The sequence below is a fragment of the Crocodylus siamensis genome, chromosome 13 (genome assembly GCF_052110815.1).
Source record: "Crocodylus siamensis isolate JL-2025a chromosome 13, ASM5211081v1, whole genome shotgun sequence".
NCBI classification, from domain to species: Eukaryota; Metazoa; Chordata; order Crocodylia; family Crocodylidae; genus Crocodylus; species Crocodylus siamensis.
The window spans coordinates 22,874,362-22,893,715 of NC_143407.1; the positions used below are offsets into that span (position 1 = coordinate 22,874,362).

At 44.2% G+C, this 19,354-nt stretch overlaps 1 protein-coding gene across 1 annotated transcript; it reads right to left on the minus strand.

Annotated features, from left to right (window-relative positions):
* Nucleotides 1-1,826: 1,826 nt before the first annotated feature.
* Nucleotides 1,827-19,103, minus strand: LOC149854081 (3 beta-hydroxysteroid dehydrogenase type 7-like). Its single transcript, XM_090026359.1, has 7 exons — nucleotides 18,956-19,103; nucleotides 17,200-17,355; nucleotides 14,042-14,150; nucleotides 6,835-6,934; nucleotides 6,211-6,373; nucleotides 5,101-5,216; nucleotides 1,827-2,815 (listed from the first exon to the last, which is right to left on the minus strand). Exons 1-7 carry the CDS (start codon nucleotides 19,101-19,103, stop codon nucleotides 2,780-2,782), a joined length of 828 nt encoding a protein of 275 aa, XP_089882485.1. The 3' UTR covers nucleotides 1,827-2,779.
* Nucleotides 19,104-19,354: the final 251 nt, after the last annotated feature.

A 19,354-nucleotide genomic window follows, 5' to 3' on the forward strand; every position in this document is an offset into this window, starting at 1 on the left:
GTCTTTCCCAATTATGTTGTCTTCAGATTTGCTGAGAAGAGGGCTAGGAGAGGGACTGTGTGTCTTATGGTGGAAATACACTATTTTAATAAAAATACATTATTTGAATGGTATAGTACAAGACTGATAAGCAACTTGATATTTTTTAGTTCCACTGTTTTATTTATATTGGTCCACCCCAACTGTTGACTAGAAACTGGCTTTAATCAGCACAATCAGATTTTGAATACCATTGAAAACAGTGTGGAAGGTGTCTGAAAACCAAGCCTGGATTTAGATTCTGCAGATAGCCTCTAGTTTGATAACAGGCCAAGCAAAAACCCCATTTCTACTGAACCTTTCATGCTGCAAAATCCAGTCCTGGTGTCAAATCTCAGTCTGAAGTCTGGAAGTGGTCAGATGTGGGGTTTTGGTTGTGCTTTTTCAAGAAGACCCAACTGCAAAACCAAGGATTGGATTCCATTTTCAGATACCTTAACTGTCACAGGCACTCATATCAAGGGTTTTGTGGTTTGTAATCTTTTTGTTTAGCCCTACTCTTTTTTGCTTTGCTGGTAGACTAAAGCTTTGATATGGATGTTGTATGCCTGAAAAAATAAAGTATTTAATTTACATTTTACAAGGCAGTTATTGTGGGTTAATTAAATATCAGTTGAGTGTTATAGGCCATATTAAGATGTATTAATAACAAAAGAGATAAATCTCCCTGAAATTCAATTAAATAAAAATGGCATAAAAGTATATGTTCAATTTTATTCATGTAACGCATAAAACTCTTGAATTATAGGGAAGTATTGTACAGCAAATTGATTCATGAAAATGGAATACCCGAACAGTAAGCAATCAATATACAGCTCTCTTTGATAGTTTGGTAGGATAGGGCTGTCCAACTTCTACGTGGCTGGGGGCCACGTGCCCTACAGGCTGCACCAGTAGTGGAGGTCAGAGGCCCCCCTTAGGCTATATGCTCACCCACCCCACTGCACTGTGCATGTGGGGGTGGGCACACCCACCCCCCACCCCCATGTGGGGCAGCAGTGTCCAGGTGAGATTTTGCATGGTAACCCTATGGGCTCAGTTGGACAGTTGTGTTGTAGGACAGGTACGACTATACACTGACCCCATGCAAATAGATAGTCTCTGTGGCCTCTCCCACCCGGCATTCTAGACTTCTAATAATCTTTTAAACCATATAGCTAACATGAGATTTTCCCTCCAGTGACTATCGTTGCTAGATGTTTTAGGATAAGATTAAGGTGCAACCCTTAACTGCATTTGAGTGCTTTCCCACAGGTTCCCATTGTTCCCTGAATTCAGTCTGTCATGTTGACTACCAGGATGATAAAACAAACCAATCGTCCACCTCTGAACATGAGTGGACTTTGAAATCTAACCTATTTCTATTGCTTAGGCTCAGCCCTGCTTTTAAAGAAGAAACTTTCAAAGGTACCTAGAGGATTTAGGAGCACATAATATTGAAACTCAGAGAATCATGCTCCTAAATTCCTTGGGCATTGTGCAAACCATGAATGTTGGTGTGATGCAGGGGAAGGAGAAAGGCTACTGGAAAAAGGAGAGACTGCTAGAACTACATTTTAAACAGACCAAAGATGTGACTGGGAAACTTTCATTCTGTTAAACGAGGAAAGCATCATTCCAGTATTCATGAATAACTATGGCTGGCTTAAGGCCATCCTTTTCCTGTATATCCTCTATTAGATACTGTCAGTATGAGGTGTTCTGATTCGGGCACCTGACTGACCAGTTTGACACCCTTCACATGATGGTGATCTGTTTTCCTTTCATGCTGCTACTATTATTACTATTATTTACTAACAGCATGAATTATACACAGGGCAGAAATATGAGACAAAGGGTTTAGTCTGAAAAGATGTACCTACTGAAGAAAGAATGGCCTGGGAAATCTAGAAAAGGGAGTAATTTGGTCAGGATGTGTTTTATACGTGGTCTTGTGGCCTGTTTTTTAATGTTGCTGGCTGACTCCTTGCACGTATTGAATAAGGAAAACCAGAGAGGCCTGTGGCTCTGAAGCAGGAGGGAAGAGCATTCAACACACAGGTAGCAGCATGGGGCTGCAGGGGAGAGGAGGAGGAGATGAACGGAGCACCAAGGCCAGAGCCAAATTAACTCCTAAAACAGACTCTTGCATTGGAAGCGTTGCCAGCTCTTATGGCAAAAAGATGGCAGCTATCCCTATGTGCATGCACCTCTTTCCTGTGCCATTTACTTTGCCAGTAGATGATGTTGCATTTCTTTATACGTTTCATCTCTTATGTCTTTCTGCAATAGTTGTCAGGGATATTAGCATTAAATACTTACCGCTTGGCTTAACTAAGGGGTAAAGATAGGATTTAATTGGTACGGATGAAATCCAATTATACAGTGGAGCCCCCAGGGGAAGCGGTTTTATACCTGCTGAATCTTTTGGATGAATAATTACACACAAAGACTCCTCCAGAACTAGAAACAGACACCCCCCCCCTTTTTTTTTTGTTACATAATAGGGTAGAGACCCTGGAAGGAGAAGAGAGTGCTAACCTGGTGCTGGGGAGGCAGGAAACAATTGCCAAGAGAAAACAAGTTAGAATCTGATAAAATCAAATGTCTGACAGGAAATCTGCAGCAGTGTCGGCTTGGAGAAGCCAAAATGCAAATGGCTTGCATCACAGCCAAAAGAAACATGCCCCTCCTCTTGGAAAACAGCAAGAGGCTCTGCTGTCCATCTTCTCTCCTCCCCCTCCTGACAGCCCCATCACAGTCAGGAAAAGGGAATCCTCTGCTCCTTTTGGTAAAGCTGGAAAGGGATAAAGGAGGGACGTGAATTTGAGGTGGCGCTTTTGTAAAATCACTAAGCCCCTCTCTTTATCTCTACACACTTGAAAAATCTGGCCTGTCGTGGTGCTGATTGCGGTTGCTTTCCCTAGAGGTCCTGAAGACCAAGAAAAATGCCATGAGAGTCCTTACAGGAGGGATTCCTGAGAGCTGAGAAGCAGTTGTCCAGCGTTGCTGTCTGGCATAGGAAAATACTGCCTGGCAGAAGTGACTCCCATTCACCCCAGCCAGGATGTTGTGGGGCTCATAATCCCCCCGCAGCTTGTACCAAGGGCTGCTTGCAGGTCTGAAAGCATCAACATCTGCACCCAGCTGAGATGGTTCAAAGCTTCCTAGAGACCCTGAAGAACAATTCCTATTAGTCTTTTTAAGAAGGTGACTTTGTCTGGTCAGTCTATAGAAACAGGTTTTTAATACATCGATTCCAAGGATTCAAAATGACAAAAGGCTGAAAACACTTAAACCTAGACTGACCCTCAGACTAACCAGCAAGGGGCAATCCTCAAAGCTTTGACAAACCAGCTAAAGACAAAGTTTCTTACTCTGCATATACTGTAAATCTGAACACAAAGATGCCTCCCTTACATTTTGACTTGTAGCTCCACCCAGTGGCCCATCCAGTAACATGAAGTAAAGGTTCCCGAAGCATTAAAACCGATTCTGGTCAGTACTGCTAAAACCTGGAGATGTCCTGACTTTGTGCACATGCCTGTGAGAGAGAGGGGATCCAGGGTGTGCTTTTGCTGAGCAAGCTGCCATATTTAAAAACCCAGTTATTAGTGCTTATAATATGGTAAATCTTCAAAGGTTGAATGTTTATAGATCACAGAAGTGTTGTGAAGTAGTTTGATACGAGTAGAAATTTAATTTCTACTTTGAACTAATATTAGTGAAAATTTTTCCTCTATTTACTCAACTTAAATATCACACATGCTGAGCATCTTGTAAACCAAATAAAGCCTAGCAGAGATCGTTTTCATTCTGAATTCTTCCCAATTATGGTGGAAATTTCTGAATTAAAGAGGTGTGGGTGGGTGTGTGTGTGTGCGTGTGAGCACTTAAACCAGGAAAGCCAGATTTTCATTTACACTAGTGGAAAGGAGATTTTATTTGGGAAAGAATTAAATTTAAAGTGGAGCAAACTAGGTCCTTAGAGTTTTTCTTTTTATTCAAATTGCAAAATAAGATCTTCTGTTATCAAACCATGCAAACTGTTAAGTAAACTGACAAAATTGTCAATCAAAGAGAGATTTAAAAATGGATTTAATATTTCTAAGGTTAAGAGTGGGAAGAGGGATCCTGGGAAATTTGGGCTGAAAGTGGCTTCCAGGGATAACAGTAAAAACCCACGTATCTTTCTTTGAAACCCTGAAGATTAAGAGGGACTTTTCTGAATCCTTCCAAGAATTATCCTTTAAAGATATCTTGCATGTGCAAGTGAAATGAAGATATTTTGCTAACTAAAGAAGAGATATCTGAGATCATGTCAAAAGTATCAGTCCTGTTGCCTAGCATCAAAAAGCATATATATGATATGGGATTAAATTACTTTAACTTTTTGTTAAACAAATAGTCCATTTGACTTCAGAATCACAGGTCTGATCCTGAATTCCTTGCTCCTCCTATTAATAGCTGCAGTGACACTGGGCCTATTGGATCCCACAGCTTTCATTCATTCCAACTTCATCTGAATAATGCTGCAATGGATACTCTGTCGCCTGGAAAATGATGATGTAGTTAAGAGACCTGCTAGCTAATAGATGGCTCAGGAGACTAGAGAGGGGATACGCAGCTTTAGATGAAAATTACTGTGTTCTGCTTGTTTCTGAAATGGGTACGTGCTTAGTTTCTAGTAGAAAATATTGTATACTGCTGTGCACAGAAATGGAATCCAGTAAAGGAAGTGATCTTTCTTTGTCGCTGTCTTGATCTCTCAGGGTCTCCCCATGGCACTGTTTAGTTCCCTGTAGCTGACTTTAACCACTCTATGGTTCTGAATTTACTCTCCTCCCAGCTATATAGGGGTTTGTACCCAAAATGCCTGAAGGCTTTGTCTGTCTCATAGGAAAATGTGGTGGCAATTGTATTCAGCAGAGACAAGTCCAGGAAAGGAGGCAGTTTCCAAAATGGGGACAGGAGGGTCTTGATTATTCTGTAAATGTGTATGAGTAACCACATCTTCCAGTAAGGCACATGGGAGCCCAGCCTTATGGCAGGGTCCATCCCCAACAACAGCTGATACCTCACCAGAAAACTTTTCTTTGTTGGAGTGTCATCATAGGCATAATACACTTGTCCCGCAAGTAAGTCTGGCTGCAATGGCAGGCTCCTTGCTGCAAGCACGTGCATCCATGCAACATTCCCTGAAGAAGCACGAGAGGGTAAGAAAGGAGAAGCAGCAGCATGATTAGACATCGTTTTACATTAGATCAAGTTAACCATTCAATCTGGATGTCTCAAAACTCTGCAGTTGGTAGAGTGTGCTTTTCCTTACTCCCTTGTAATCATCACTCAGCCTTATTCTGGAGGAATCTAGTAATTATCCAACCTCTGGTTCTCTGTTTTGGGATGACCAGTGAGGTGGAACAAGGGGAATAGGAGTCAAAACTCTGTGGGTTTTATTTTCACTGCTCCGTGTCTTCAGGCAAGTGACTTAACCTGCCTGGACTTGATTCCTCTCCAAATACAGGTTTAATCTACTGGGATTCCACCCTTGTGGAAATAGTACAATAGAGATATGAGAAAGCACCAAAGAAACCGCTCTATAATCCTGGAAGTGAACTCTATCCCTACTCTTGTCTGGCTCAACACACTGGTAGAAGAAATCTCATTTTCTGTCAAATTCTAGAGATTAGGTCCTTTCTTCCTACAACGTATTTTTTCTGTACTTTGCAAACATAGTGGCAGTTTTTCTTTCTTTCTTTCTGCATTTACTGTTAATAACAGGTTTGTGACTCAAACAGCAATGTATTGTTTCTTACTTTAGTAAAATGATTTTTTTCTCAAACCACAATTTTTAAAATTTGGGGAGTTCAGCTTTTCAGTTTACCACCCCTCTTTCCTGCCCCTTCCCCACAACTAGCCCAAGGAGAAAAGATTTTGCTCCCTTTTTTCCCCTACAGGGGTTCCCCCCCATAAATACTATTTCTCATTTTTGTTTGAAAAGTCTATAAGAAATTATTTTTTTAAAAATTCTTAATTTCTGCAGCCTGGCTTTAATTATTTTCTTAAAATTATTTTGTGTTTATTCTTTAAACAACTTGCTTCCTGCCTCAGAACTTGATTTATAAGAGTCCCCTGATTAAACCAAAATGCGGTAGACCCATATGTAATACAGAATCAAAGAAATGCACTCACCCACATATGTGCTATTGCGCTCTGAGTCTTCAGGTTCCAGGTAGTTTAAAACACCATTTTTGGCTTTGACGTGTAAATACAGGTGTTTTAGAACCGTCTGCTTCTCCCCATAAATTGTATTTGGACGAATGATGCAGGTTGCAAGCTTACCACCATTGCTTAGCTGTAAAATTGACAAAGGTTATTGGGAGACTAGATTTGAGGAAAAGCTCTTTTACATTATTTTTGTGTTTATTCATTGGGCATTGCTGCAAAAAATTTGCTTTGGGGCTTGTTCTCAAAACTGCTACAGGCATATGGGGCCAGATTTTTCAAAGGCACCTAAATTTACTGTAGCTGAAGTTTTCAAAACCAGATGGGCATTGGGCACGTACCTCATTGATTGCTTCTTTTGAAGTTGACGCATTCTCCAAAATCTCGTGTGCGTTTGCCAGATCAGAGCCTTGGAGATTTTATGTGCTTTATGCACCTAATGTAAATGGGCTTTAAGTGACATGACTGCAAATGTGAAATCAAAACTGCAGCTGTTACTCAATGATGAGCTGTAGTATTACAAGAAATGGATCGTGGGTTCTCTCCTTCCATAAAGCCTATGTTACGTTACAGAGGAGAGTTCCTTTTTACCTTTCTTCCATTGGCTTCAAGTATTAGCTTTTCTGCCATGGCCTTAGTTTTCCCATAAGGCAGTTCCACTTCTCCACTGTACTTGGTATCTTCTGTTCCTCTGCGATAAATGAGAAGAAGCAGCGAGTGAGCAGGCAGTCGACAGCCGGGTTCCATAAGAAACTGCCACGGCTCTTATTCAGAGTTTTACTTTGGGATGTTCATTCATAATAATCTACTTGCACCCTAGGAAAATGACATGGGAACTTCTTTAGTGCCGCCCCCCCCCCGACTTTGAGTCTCTTTTCAACACCACAGAATTTCTTGCTGTGGTGCATTTTTGCTGGCTTGTCCTAATTTATTGTTTAGACAAGGTTTGCTTATATCTAACCTGTGGAACTGGCTGCTGCAGAAACAAACTGAAGATGTTCCAATAGGCATGTCTGGCTTATTTTAACAACTTCTAAATGGGTGAATTAGATGAATATGGCAGAAAAAAAATGAGCGTAGAAAAAAGAAGAGCAACTCTTGTTCACGTCTTGCTCAAAGGGAGGCATAACAATGAGCTACAAACTAAAAGGAACTGTTGCTATTTAATTATCGTATTATCAGGCAGAATTCAAAGACATGTACAAGTGCAGCAGTGACATGAAAAAAGCTGTTGGGTAATCTGGAAGAATTGGTATTAGAATTACTGCAAAGTAGGCCTGAAAGGGACCTCTGGAAATCACCTATTGCAGCCCCCTGCCTGAGGCAGGATCGTCTCTATACAATCCATCCTTGTCTAACCTGTAACTTAAAGTACACAATGAACCCTGTCGTACAAACGGCAAGGTATAGCACCCAAACCTGCCACAGGTAAAGCAGGAGAAAAACAGTGGTCAGTGTCACGGGTTGTTAAAATGTGCTCAAGAGATCCATGTTAGCCAACGCTGGAGTTGTTGGTTTCTCTTGGACAAATCCTGCTCTGACTGGGAGCACCAAGAAGTTCCAGCTGTGTCTACTGCCGTTGCATTTCTCCAGGGGTAGGGAGAATAACTGAAACAGGTGAACTTTGCTGCAATGCTGAGAGTATTCCTCTACTGGTCTAAAAGGATCAGGACATGCCTCTGGGTAGCTGCAGTTCCTACCTTACAACTTAGTGAATAAGAGGAGGCCACAACTCAAAGGGATAGAAAGATTAAGGCATTCTTGGCAATGCAGCCTCCTGAGGTGATTTACATAAAGGAAAGGCCAATCACTCAATTAACAGGGTCATAGAAAATTAGGGTTGGAAGGGACCTCAGGAGGCCATCAATCCAACCCCTTGCTGAATGCCATCCCCAACGAGATAATCCCAGCCAAAACTTTGCCTAGCTAGGTCTTACAAACCTCCAAGGATGGCGATTCCACCACCTCTCTGAGTAACCTGTTCCAGGGGTTTACTACCCTCTAGTGAGAAAATGCTTCCTACTGTCTAACCTAAACTTCCCTTGCTGCACTTGAGACCACTGCTCCTTGTTCTGCCAGCTGCCACCACTGAGAACAGCCCAGCTCCATCCTTTTTCGAACCCTGCTTCAGGGAGTTGAAGACTGCTATTGAATCCCCTGTCAATCTCCTCTTCTCTTGACTACATAAGCCCAGTTCCCTCAGTCTTGCCTCATAAGTCATGTCCTCCTAGGCCCCTCACTATTTTTGTTGCCCTCCACTGGACCCTCTCCAATTTGTCCACATCCTTTCTGTAATGGGGGGCCCAAAAACCGAACACAGTACTCCAGATGCGGCCTCTCCAGTGCTGAATAGAGAAGACTCACTTCCCCTGACCTGCTGGCAACAGTCCCACCAATGCAGCAGCTCAGCATGCCATTAGCCTCCTTGGCAACAAGGGTGCACTGTTGGCTCATATTCAGCTTCTTGTCCACTGTAACCCCCAGGTCCTTTTCTGCAGAGCTGCAGCCCAGCCAGTCAGTCCCCAGCCTGTACCGGTGCATGGGATTGTTCTGTCCTAAGTGCAGGACTTTGCATTTGTCCTTATTCAAACTCATGAGATTCCTTTTGGCCCAATCCTCCAATTTGTCTAGGTCACTTTGAATCCTAGCTTTACTGTCTAGCATATCTACTACTCTGCCCAGCTTGGTGTCATCTGCAGACTTGCTGAGGGTGCACTCTATGCCATCTTCCAGGTCGTCGATGAAGGTATTGAACAAAACCGATCCCAGGACCAACCCCTGAGGGACTTCACTTGATACTGGATGACAACTGGACATTGAGCCATTGATTACTGCCCTCTGAGCCCAATGCCTCAGCCAGTTTTCTATCCACCTTACAGTCCATTCATCCAGCCCATATTTCCTTAGCTTGCCTGCAAGAACATTGTGGGAGACTGAATCAAAAGCCTTGCTAAAATCAAGGTATATCATATCTACTGGTCTCCCCACATCCACAGAGCCAGTCACCTTGTCATAGAAGGCAATCAGGTTGGTCAAGGGCATGACTTGCCCTTGGTGAATCCATGCTGACTGTTCCTAATCACCTTCTTCTCCTCCAGGTGCTTAGAAATGGATTCCTTGAGGATCTGCTCCATGATTTTCCCAAGGATTGAGGTGAGGCTGTTTGGTCTGTAATTCCCTGGATCCTCCTTTTTCCCTTTCTTAAATATGGGCACTATGTTTGCCCATTTCCAAACATCCAGGACCTCTCCTGACCTTAACAGGTTTTCAGAGATGATGGACAATGGCTCTGTAATCTCATCAGCGAACTCCCTCAGCACCCTTGAGTGCATCCTGTCTGGCCCCATGGACATGTATATGCCCAGCTTTTCTACGTAGTCCCTAACCCGTTCTTTCGCCTCTGTTGGCTGCTTACCTCCTTCAATTGCACTCTGGCCTTCCTGACTTCATTCCTGCGTGCCCTAGGAATGCTCTTCTACTCCTCCCTATTTATTTGTCCAAGTTTCCACTTCTCGTAAGCTTCCTTTTTGTGACCTAGTTTACTGAAGAGTTCCCTGCTAAGCCAGGCTGGTCTTCTGCCATACTTGCTAGTCTTCCTGCGTATCAGGGTGGTTTGTTCCTGCGCTCTCAGTAAGGCTTCTTTAAAATATAGGCAGTTGTCCTGGACTCTTCTCTCCTCCAGATTGGCTTCCCAGGGGGTCCTGCCCAGGAGGTATTGCAGAGGTGTTAGCTCCTGACTGAACCTTAATGATTTGTCCAAGCTTGGTTTGTGAATCAACCATTGAAGGTCCTAAGACAGTGTGTCATCTAGATGGAAGTTTAGCAGGGAGGTGGGGGAGCAGGACTACCTGTGTGTGGTGGTGGTATAGATCCTACCTCTCCCTCTTCCCAGAGGTCCTATCAGGGAATTATCCCTCAGGAATATGTATGCAGTCATTCAGAAACACAGGACTAATTATTAATGTTGTGCCTTAGTGATTCTTTGGTTCCTCCAAAGAGTATCTTCTCTTATATGCCTGACCCCCACGCGTGCTGAGCAAAAATAGCAAAATATGTCTGGGAATTTTCTTTACATCATTGAATGAATTGGCTTCTGGGTTCTGCTGCCTGCAGCGTGATGACACAGGGTCTCAACACAGTATTAAAGAAGTTGGTTCCCTGCTCAAGACAATGAATACTTTCTCAAGCACGAGTACTAGGGAAACATTATCAGAGACATCAGAGACATAAGCAGATATTGAAGTGTGTTCGTGACAGCTTGTCATTGTGGCTGATGTGCTGGGGACTGAACTGTTTGACTTCAATGCATGAACAGAATACTGGGTTCCTCACTGAATCGAGCCCTAGTCAAAATGTCTGCATCCAGTTTTGCAACAAATGCTGTTGACTGTCGTACCTGAAGTGCAGTGCGAGGGTGCCCTCTAACTTTTTGTAAGTGCAAAGAGGGAGTGCAAGTTTTTATTACTGGTGAGCCCTAACATGCACTTTCTGTTCATCTGTTAGGGAAGATCCATATGCAGGCAAATTTTGTGTGTGTTTGCAAATGTATTCAAATTAGGAGCACACATCAGGCATCTTGAAAAGTACCCCTGGAGTTTGCTGACACAAATGGGGGCACCTCTGGCACAAAACCATCTCTCTGCTTGCTGAAGAAAAGGTAAAGGGGCACGTCTGCTGGGCCTGTTACAAAACCTGAACAAAACCAGAACCCTTTTTTCTCAGGGAAAACAGTTAAAGCTTTAGGGAGTTGCAAGATGCCATAAAGCTGGTGGCCTGGTCTACCTGGGGATTTTCCTGCATTGGGGTATGCTTTTGGGTGTTGTGGATCCACCTTAATAGGCCTTTCGTTGTAGCTGGTATTGGCAGGAGAAATAAAATGGCCAGGCTTGCTGGAAATGTCCCCTGAGCACCTGTTAGACATCAAGTGAAAAAGAGAGCAATTCTGAGGCTGAGCTAATTAACGTTGGTGTCCAAATTTGTTCCCTGGCTATTAGGCCTGTGCGAAGTGGCTGATATTCACTTTGGATTCAGATTCAGCCAATTCGGGGACAGTGATTCAATTTGGTGATTCAAATCACTGTCCCGAATCGATTCAGCCAAATCTGATTTGGAAATTTGTCTGCTGCTGAATCTCCCAATCTCTGAATCAGCCAGGCCCATCCCCCCAGCCCGGCAATGGCTGCCCTGCCTGCCCCAGCTCCCAGATTTTTGGGGAAAAAAAAGTCCTGGCTCACAGGGTGCTGCTGGGCCGGTGATTCCTGCTGCCCCTCACTGTCCCACGATATGTGGGGGGCTATGCATGAGCCCCCCAACCCCGCCTTGCTCCCCCAGCCCCCCCACAAGTGCCCCCCACCCAAGCTCTGGCTCTTTAAGAAAAAAAAAAAAGAGAAAAGCCCTGGACTCACCACTCCTGCGGGTGGGAGGGAAATCCCTGCTGCCCCCCACTGCCCCATACCACATGGGGGGCTCTGCATGAGCCCCCCGAATCCTCGAGGCCACTGTAGGAACAGAGAGGCCCAAGGATATTTTTTTCCTTAAAGGCCCGGAGCTGGGGTGGAAATGGGGGGGGCTGGGGGAGCGGGCAGGGGGTTGGGGGGGTTGTGCAGAGTCCCCCCATGCAGTGGGGGGGCAGCAGGGATCACACTCCCCCACCCAGCAGCACCCAGTGATCACTGGGGATTTTCTTTAAAGCACTGGGAGTGGGGGTGGGGGGGCAGCCATGGGGGGGGCTGGGGGAGGAGGGGTTGGAGGGGCTGGCAGGGGTCCCCTATGGTCCCCTCCCCCCTCTCCTAGCCCCCTCCAGTACTTACCAGTTTGAAGTTGGCTGCAGCTTCCTGCTGAGAGTGCCTGAATTTTCCAAAGATTCGGAGAGCTTTGAATCAATTCGGACCTTTCAACTGGAACCTGATTCGGTTTGGATTCATCAGTTTGGCCACACCGAATCTGAGTTGGTCACAAAGGGGATGCTCTCGTTCAAGGCATTGGACTAGACCTCAAGGTAGTTGCGGTCAGTTTATGGCAGGGCTGGGCCAATGTGGCCTATGGGCTGGATGCAGCCCTCCAGGCCGCTCCATCCAGCCCATGGGGCCCCAGCAAAGTTTAGAAAATTTATATTTATCTGTCCCTGGCTGCCTGCCATGTGGCTCTCGACAGCTTGGCAAAACTCAGTAAGCAGCCCTCCGCCCGAAATAATTGCCTGCCCCTGGTTTATGGCTATGCCACAGACTTTTTCTTTGACCTTGAGCAACTTACCTGACTGCTTGCACCTCAGGTCTCCACCTGTGGAGGTGATACTACTACTCTTCTCCTGCCCTTTGTCCCTTGTTTGTTTGTTAGGACACCGCCTGTATAGTGAGACCCTGATCTTAACTGATTTAGATACTATAGTAATACAATTAAATAACGAGTCAGGCATGTAACCCAAGTCTCCTTGTGCCCTGCGTTGTTATCATGAGACCACCTTCCCCCTTCCTGGGCTTACGGGTGATGACCAGGGGGCAGACGAAAAAAGAAGCTAGACAGAAGGTTGATTGTGCCTGGTTTTTTTCCCATGCCCCAGAAACTCTGGAAACCTTGGGCACTGAAGAGGTTTGTCTAGAAGTCCTGCCTTTAATTGTTTGCTTTCTGCACCTGAAAATCTCTCTCTTTCTCTCTCTCTCTCTTGTGAAGCTTTGAAAAGCAGCAGCTCCCCACAGAGGTAACCCCCATGCGAGGCCTGGACTGGAGTGTACTGCTCAAGTGCTCATCCCCTCTGTCCCCCCCTACCATCTCCCGCCTTTGAAGCTTGCTAGTAACAAAGAGCTCCGCATAATGCTCTTGCTTTTCAAAATGATCACAGAGAACTGAACACTAATGAGACGAGAGTGGCATTGTCAGAAGGGATCTCTGCGGTGGCTGTCTCGGAGGGATTGAGACTGACAGAGGCATTTTCTATTATTGTCGGTTGCTGAGGTGTTAGCATACCCCAGCACCCATCACCCTGTCCAGAGACTAATCGTGCTTTGTCTGTGTCAGTTCCCCAGCATGTAAAAGTGAGTTAAATACAATTATACAATCAATGATGGGGAAAAGGGATGGACAGAAGGAAAAAGGAAGAAAGAAGGGCAGGGGTGTAGGCCACAAGAGAATCGCAGGAGTGGGAGGGGCAAGGAAGCTGCATTACCTGTATTTTCAGCATGAAAATCATAGCCATATTGTGCAGCTTTCCAGTCCTTCCAGCTGGCCTCTGTCTAGAGACAGCTGATACCTTGTCACAACATGGGCTTGCTTTATGCCAATACCGTTCCCACTCCTGCTTTATGCCAGTACCGTTCCACTGACTTACTCTGGGTTCCCAGGGACAGGAGAGTCAAGGCCCAGATTTGCAAACAGGCTTCCTGTTCCCCCTGCCCTGTAATACCAGGTACCATCTGTGTCTTGTGAAATCAGGTTCTTTGGCTACCAGGACTCTCTTTTCAGTGGAGTCGGGTTAGGACTTGATCTGATGTGGTTTTGGGAACTAGGGAAAAGGGGCTCTGTGTATGGTCAGGGATGGGTGGTCAAATGGGATTGGCAGGAAACCAGACTGAGATGTGACTCATGTGCTGCTTGGTGCATCATTTCCTGTAGTGTTCTCCACTACTGGCGACATTTAGGCCATTTGTCTGTCTTGTAAGCCCTGAATGATAGCAGATGATGTGCACAAAACATGGGAATCAACACTTTCCTCTTGCATTCCCCAGGCTGGGCCCCTCTCCAAGGCTCTTCACTCAGTAACCCTGAGAAATCAGATGGATGCAACAGAGCTGCTCAGCCTTACCGAAACATGGGTTCTCGCCGACTGTTGGGCCCCACTGCAGCCACAGAGCTTGTATAGACAATGTATGGGATGCTCAGAAAGCAGCAGGCCCTCAGCACATTTTCAGTACCTAGACAGCATGCCAGGAATGCAAAATGATTAGGACCCTATTGGTTTGGTTCCTGCTAGATAAGCCAAAAATAGTTTAGATCACAAGCTTGACTCTGAAAACTTGCATCCATTTTCCCAATGGCTGAATCTTGTTGCAAAGCCATAGGACAAGTTGGGTTGGCTCAGGTCTGTTCTTGCAGGCTCAACAGGCTTACAGTATGGTAGCAGTGGCTACAGTTGGGAAATATAACCCATTGGGCTGTTAACAGCTGAAATAGTGCCAACTTGAAGTGTACTGCTGTCAACCAGATCCTACTTTTCCTAGAGAGTGTAAAAAGGAAGGTGTGTGTGTGTATGGGCGGGGGGGGCGGTGCTAGGGTTTTGATTAGGGATGAGTGGAAAGCCTTTCTGCTCTCAGCCCCTGGGAACAAGCAGGCTGGGATTAGTTTTTGCTTATAAAATTGACAACAAAAAGCTCACATTGGGGAAATGGTGCCTGTTTTTGTGGACTTCTCCAGAGTTGGTCATCATAACTACTAGGTTCAGGCTGTTTGCAACCTTAATGTCAGACAATAGATTCAATTAATACAAAACAGGTTGGTGTCCTCTGCGACCCATATGCATTCCTGCTCTGGTGAAATTATGCAGCTGCAGCATTTCAATGAATTTGATGGCATTTCTACATTGGACTTACACATCTATTGCAATGAATTTTGGCTTGAGCTCTTCTAGGAAGATGTGTATGATAAGACTAGAATGATGCCCGTGGTATAAGTGCCTTCCATTCCTACTGAGGGAACCCAGCACCTCATAAGTTACAGTCGCTAAAACACCTGTAATTTCTTAATTTTGAAAGTTAAGGTCTGTTTCTAAACCTTGGTGTAGGTCCTGCTTAGGGCTATATGGTCTACACTTCGTGTGTGTGTGTGTGTGTGTGTGTGTGTGTGTGTGTGTGTGTATATATATATATATATATAAAAAAATAATAAATGTGTGTGTGTGAATGCATGTGTGTGTGTGCTGTCACCAAAAGCAAGATCTTACATTGTCAAGACTTCCCAGGGTTTGGGTGGCTACAGGTAGTAAAAACGCAAGCTACCATCAGTGCTACATAACCAACTGACCTCTCCACTAGCTCACCACAATGTGTGACATTAATTGAGAACACCTGTTTAAAAAAATACACCATTGGAAATAACTGAGCTTAAATCCATTGGGCTTATCAAAAACTGATTAAAGGTCTGTAAGTACTTACATAGACCAATTTCTGATAGCAGAGAGCTCTTAAATCTAGCAGGCAAAGGTATAATAAGAACCAATAGTTGGATAATGAAAACGAAATACAAACTAGAAGCAAGGTGCAATATTTTTACAATGAGGCTTAGTTTAGTGCCCATTTTCCCAACGGGTGTGATGTGTTCATCACTTACAACCTTCAAATAAAGATGAATGTCTTCCTTGCAGGCCTTGTGCTTGAATCACAAATGGTTGAGCTTGATGCAGGAATTGGGGGGGGGGATTTCTCTGGCCTGGGTTATAAAAGAAGTCGGACTAAAAGGTCATATGGCCTTAAACCCAAATGTCTAAATCCCATAATAGGACTCAAGTAAAAATGAAATTGCTGTTTTTTCTTCTGCTTTTCATGCGAAGTCCTGTCTTATAAAGTATTCCCAGAAGCAACAATACTTTCAAAAGTGACTCATAACTGCAGCTGCCTTCATTTCGAGGTCTTCAAAATAAGATGCCTTAGAAGAGCAGAACAGCCACCCTTTGAAAATAAGACTTCTGTTTATATATAAAAGGTCTCCTTTAAATTTGAGGCACCAGTGCCCTAGTCCCTATGGAAAATATTAACCTATACCTCTTTCCTCTAGCAGACTATGGAATAGGTAGGTCCCCTAAGCTTACCAAGCTCTGCAAATTGCTTTCTAGTAAAAGACCTTGCTGCCTTGCAAGCAGACAATGCAGAGGGGAATCTTACAGAGACTGACGGGAACCCTCAGGCTTGGACTATTCCCTGCAAGTACCGAATGCAGGCACATTTAAAAGCATCTATTTTTGGAAACGGGAGGGGGGAAAAAACCCAAAGAAATGAAATTCAAATGTTGCTCTTAAATACAACACTAAATTGCAGGTGCCTTAAGCAGTCACTGAGTTTGATGTATATATTTTTTCTCCTTCTTTGTGGTTAACAACTGTTATTCAGATAACAGCCTGAAGTGCATTAGGAATAGCTGCTGTAATGTGGGTTTCATTATTTTTATGGCCTGTGCTTATTTGCTAGATTTATGAACGGATTTTATTTCAGTGGGGGAAGGGGCTGTGCATAAGCCGAAGAGGAAATCAGTAGCCCTAGTGAAAGGGAGAAAATGGTGAAGATAGTCTCTTGTGTAGGTTTGCTTTTGTCTCCACACACCAGCTGTGAAGCTTTAATTCTGTTGGTATACTTAAAGTGGTGCTACCCCTCCAGCCTGGATGCACTTATTACTGTTATAGCTTGTTCCCTCATAGATGCTCCTGGAAATATTAGTCTAGTTGGACCAGAAGGCATATATATTTTTCTTTTATTCTGCATTTATACAGCAGCTAGCACAGTGTCATCCTAGTCCATGGCTGGGTTTCTTCAGTGCTAGTCCTGTGCAAATATCAGGAATAACGCCCTACTGATATAATTATATTTGCCCTTTAGGGTTTCTATCTGTATAGCTACAGTGGGGAACATTAACCCCCTTACCAGAATAGCTGTATCTTCCACATACGATGTACTGTCAGAGCTTATTCACCAGGCAAGATTTTTCCCCCATTAGTTGTGCAACTTTGCACCATGCATCTCCTCATAGCAGCTGAAGTGAGTGTCATTGTCTGGCCTGAACCAGGGGGAAAGGGGTAAAGAGACACTTTCTCACTCAAAAGGAAAGGTTGCTACCACCTTTGCAATTGAGTAGCAAGGTGGTGCTTTCAAAATGCAGGTGAGAACAAAATCAAAGAGGACACATGTCATATTCCCTTATAAGACTTCATGCTGTGAGTATGAGTTGGGCCTTAATTCCTTGTTCTAAAGAACTTACCCCCAACATTGACAGCTTTCATTTCCCAAAAGGGGACCGTATTTCTGTAGTCAACAGTAGCAGCTGTGTGAATAACCACATGGACTCCCCGCATGGCAGCAAGGAGCAGATTGTAGTCTCGGATGTCTCCTTTCATCACTGTTACATGTGTGGTAGCTGGAAAAAATGTTTAACCCCAGATGTAGAAATAATCATACAAAATACATAATAAGCAGCATATCAGGCTTCCTGCAGCATGAGAATCGTGCTTGTAAAAGCCCTGTTCTGCCTGGGACAAATTCAAACCAATTTTGATTTGCTACCTCTTTATTACAATCTTTACATCAGAAAAGAATATGACCCTGTATCTCTTATATTTGGTAGGCCAGTTACCCAGTTGGTTTAGATCAGCATTGTTGCATGCTGCTTTGTACCAGCTGTGGATCAAGGTAAGTGTATCTGTCACTGTAAAAGTCTAGCACTTCTACACAGAACGGTACCGAATGAGTGCTGTAGTCAACAGGGTCACAAAGATGCGACAGAGCAGAAAACTTGGCCAGAGAAGTGTAAGGCACTAAAATACCAGGCAAGCGGAAAATCCTGAGCAGAATATCCCTAAGACCTGAAGTTCATAGAAGACAGGAGGAATGAAACCAGGAGAGTTCATCTAGACATAAACCAGGAATCTATAGAAATAAAAACTTATGGATTTGTTTTAAAATATAGGAAAGTTCTCCTCTTTTATTACATCCAAGAGATCTCTTCCATACGGCTCTGTCCTCCAGCTCGTCTGTCTTACATAGGTTCCTCACTTGTGGATGTGAGCCCCTGCAGGGGCTTCCTGTAGCACACATCTGCAAGCGTGGGACCCCCATGATGGATCAGTGCCTGAGTAATGATAGCCAAGCTGGGCCTTTTCTTCTCTCTCTCAACCTCCCTGCCTCCTAAAATGAGAGGGAGTCTATTGTACTGCACCAGTGAAGGGTTCTTCTTTTCCCCTATTTAAAGTTTGCAGTCTTTGGCTTTCCTAAACCCCACAGATCTCCCCAACCCCTCGCCTATCTACATTTTCTATCTTTATTACATTTATCCTCAGATGTTTGCATTAGATAGTGATGTAGAGGGACCAACATGATTTGACACTAACAGTGCAATCCTGAAGGGTGTGAAACACCTACATCTCCATTGACTTCACTGGAAATGCTGAGTGCTCAGTACCAGAATAATGAAACAACTATGCGCTGGACAGTCTGGGCTGTTGCACCTCATTTTTTTTATTCCCCTCTGACCCCCACAAGAACTGCTTCTAAATATATAATTTCACATTTTCAGCCAGACTCTGGCACACAATAAGGCAATCACATCAGCCTTGTTACTAACAGCCTTAAAGTCCTATATCCACACCTTAAATGGCGATTCACTGATTTGTATTGTATATCTAAGCTCTTGAGTAACATGAGGTTTGGGGGGGTTGGGAGGTTTGAGTTTTTTTGGTTTACTACCACATCTTCCATCAGTGGCTTTGCCCACTGGGGCAGATATAACCAGTTAGCAAAGTTTCCTATCTGGTGACTGTGTTCTCAGTCAGGAGGCAGCATCTGTGGAATAACTGAAGTTGGACACTGTGCTATTTTCCCCCATCTTGTAGCTGTTCTTTTTTCAATCTGCTGTGTTCAGGTTCCTCCTCCGTGTCCATCATCATGGGATCTCTGTCATAAATGGAAAGAGAACTTCCCTGACTGCCAGCAGTTATTTCTCATACATTACACTTCCATACCTGTGGTGAATTTCTTCACTTCCACACTGGCTGCCACATCAAAGACTCTGACTTCACTGACATAGTCCTGCTTGGACAGCAGCTCCACAATGTGCTCACCAATGAAACCACATCCTCCTGTCACCAGGTAGACCTGAGCTTCGTTCATCTTGAAGGATGGAGTGGTTGCAGTAGAAAGGAAAAGAGAACCTGAGCCTGCCTGCTGCCAGTCAAATGCTAGTTGTTTCTTCTTAGCTAGTTAACTGAGAGAGCAAAGTCTGACTTTCATCATCTAGTGTTTATGAAGTTAATGTTCAGCCAGACAGTGAAGTATAAATGGAGCCCTCAGTCATAGCAGCATCATTACATAAAACTTCTCATAGACCTTGCAGTGCTGTGTCAAGTGTGGGCTATCACTAG

What these genes read in the sequence shown, in the direction of transcription:
- LOC149854081 (XM_090026359.1), bottom strand. Translation starts at nt 19,103, where the DNA reads ATGAACGAAGCTCAGGTCTACCTGGTGACAGGAGGATGTGGTTTCATT. An exon ending in GAAAGCTGTCAATGTTGGGG is followed by an intron (nt 14,151 to 17,199) that starts GTAAGTTCTTTA and finishes CATGCTGTCTAG; the next exon opens with GTACTGAAAATGTGCTGAGG. An exon ending in GCGCAATAGCACATATGTGG is followed by an intron (nt 5,217 to 6,210) that starts GTGAGTGCATTT and finishes GTGCTTCTTCAG; the next exon opens with GGAATGTTGCATGGATGCAC.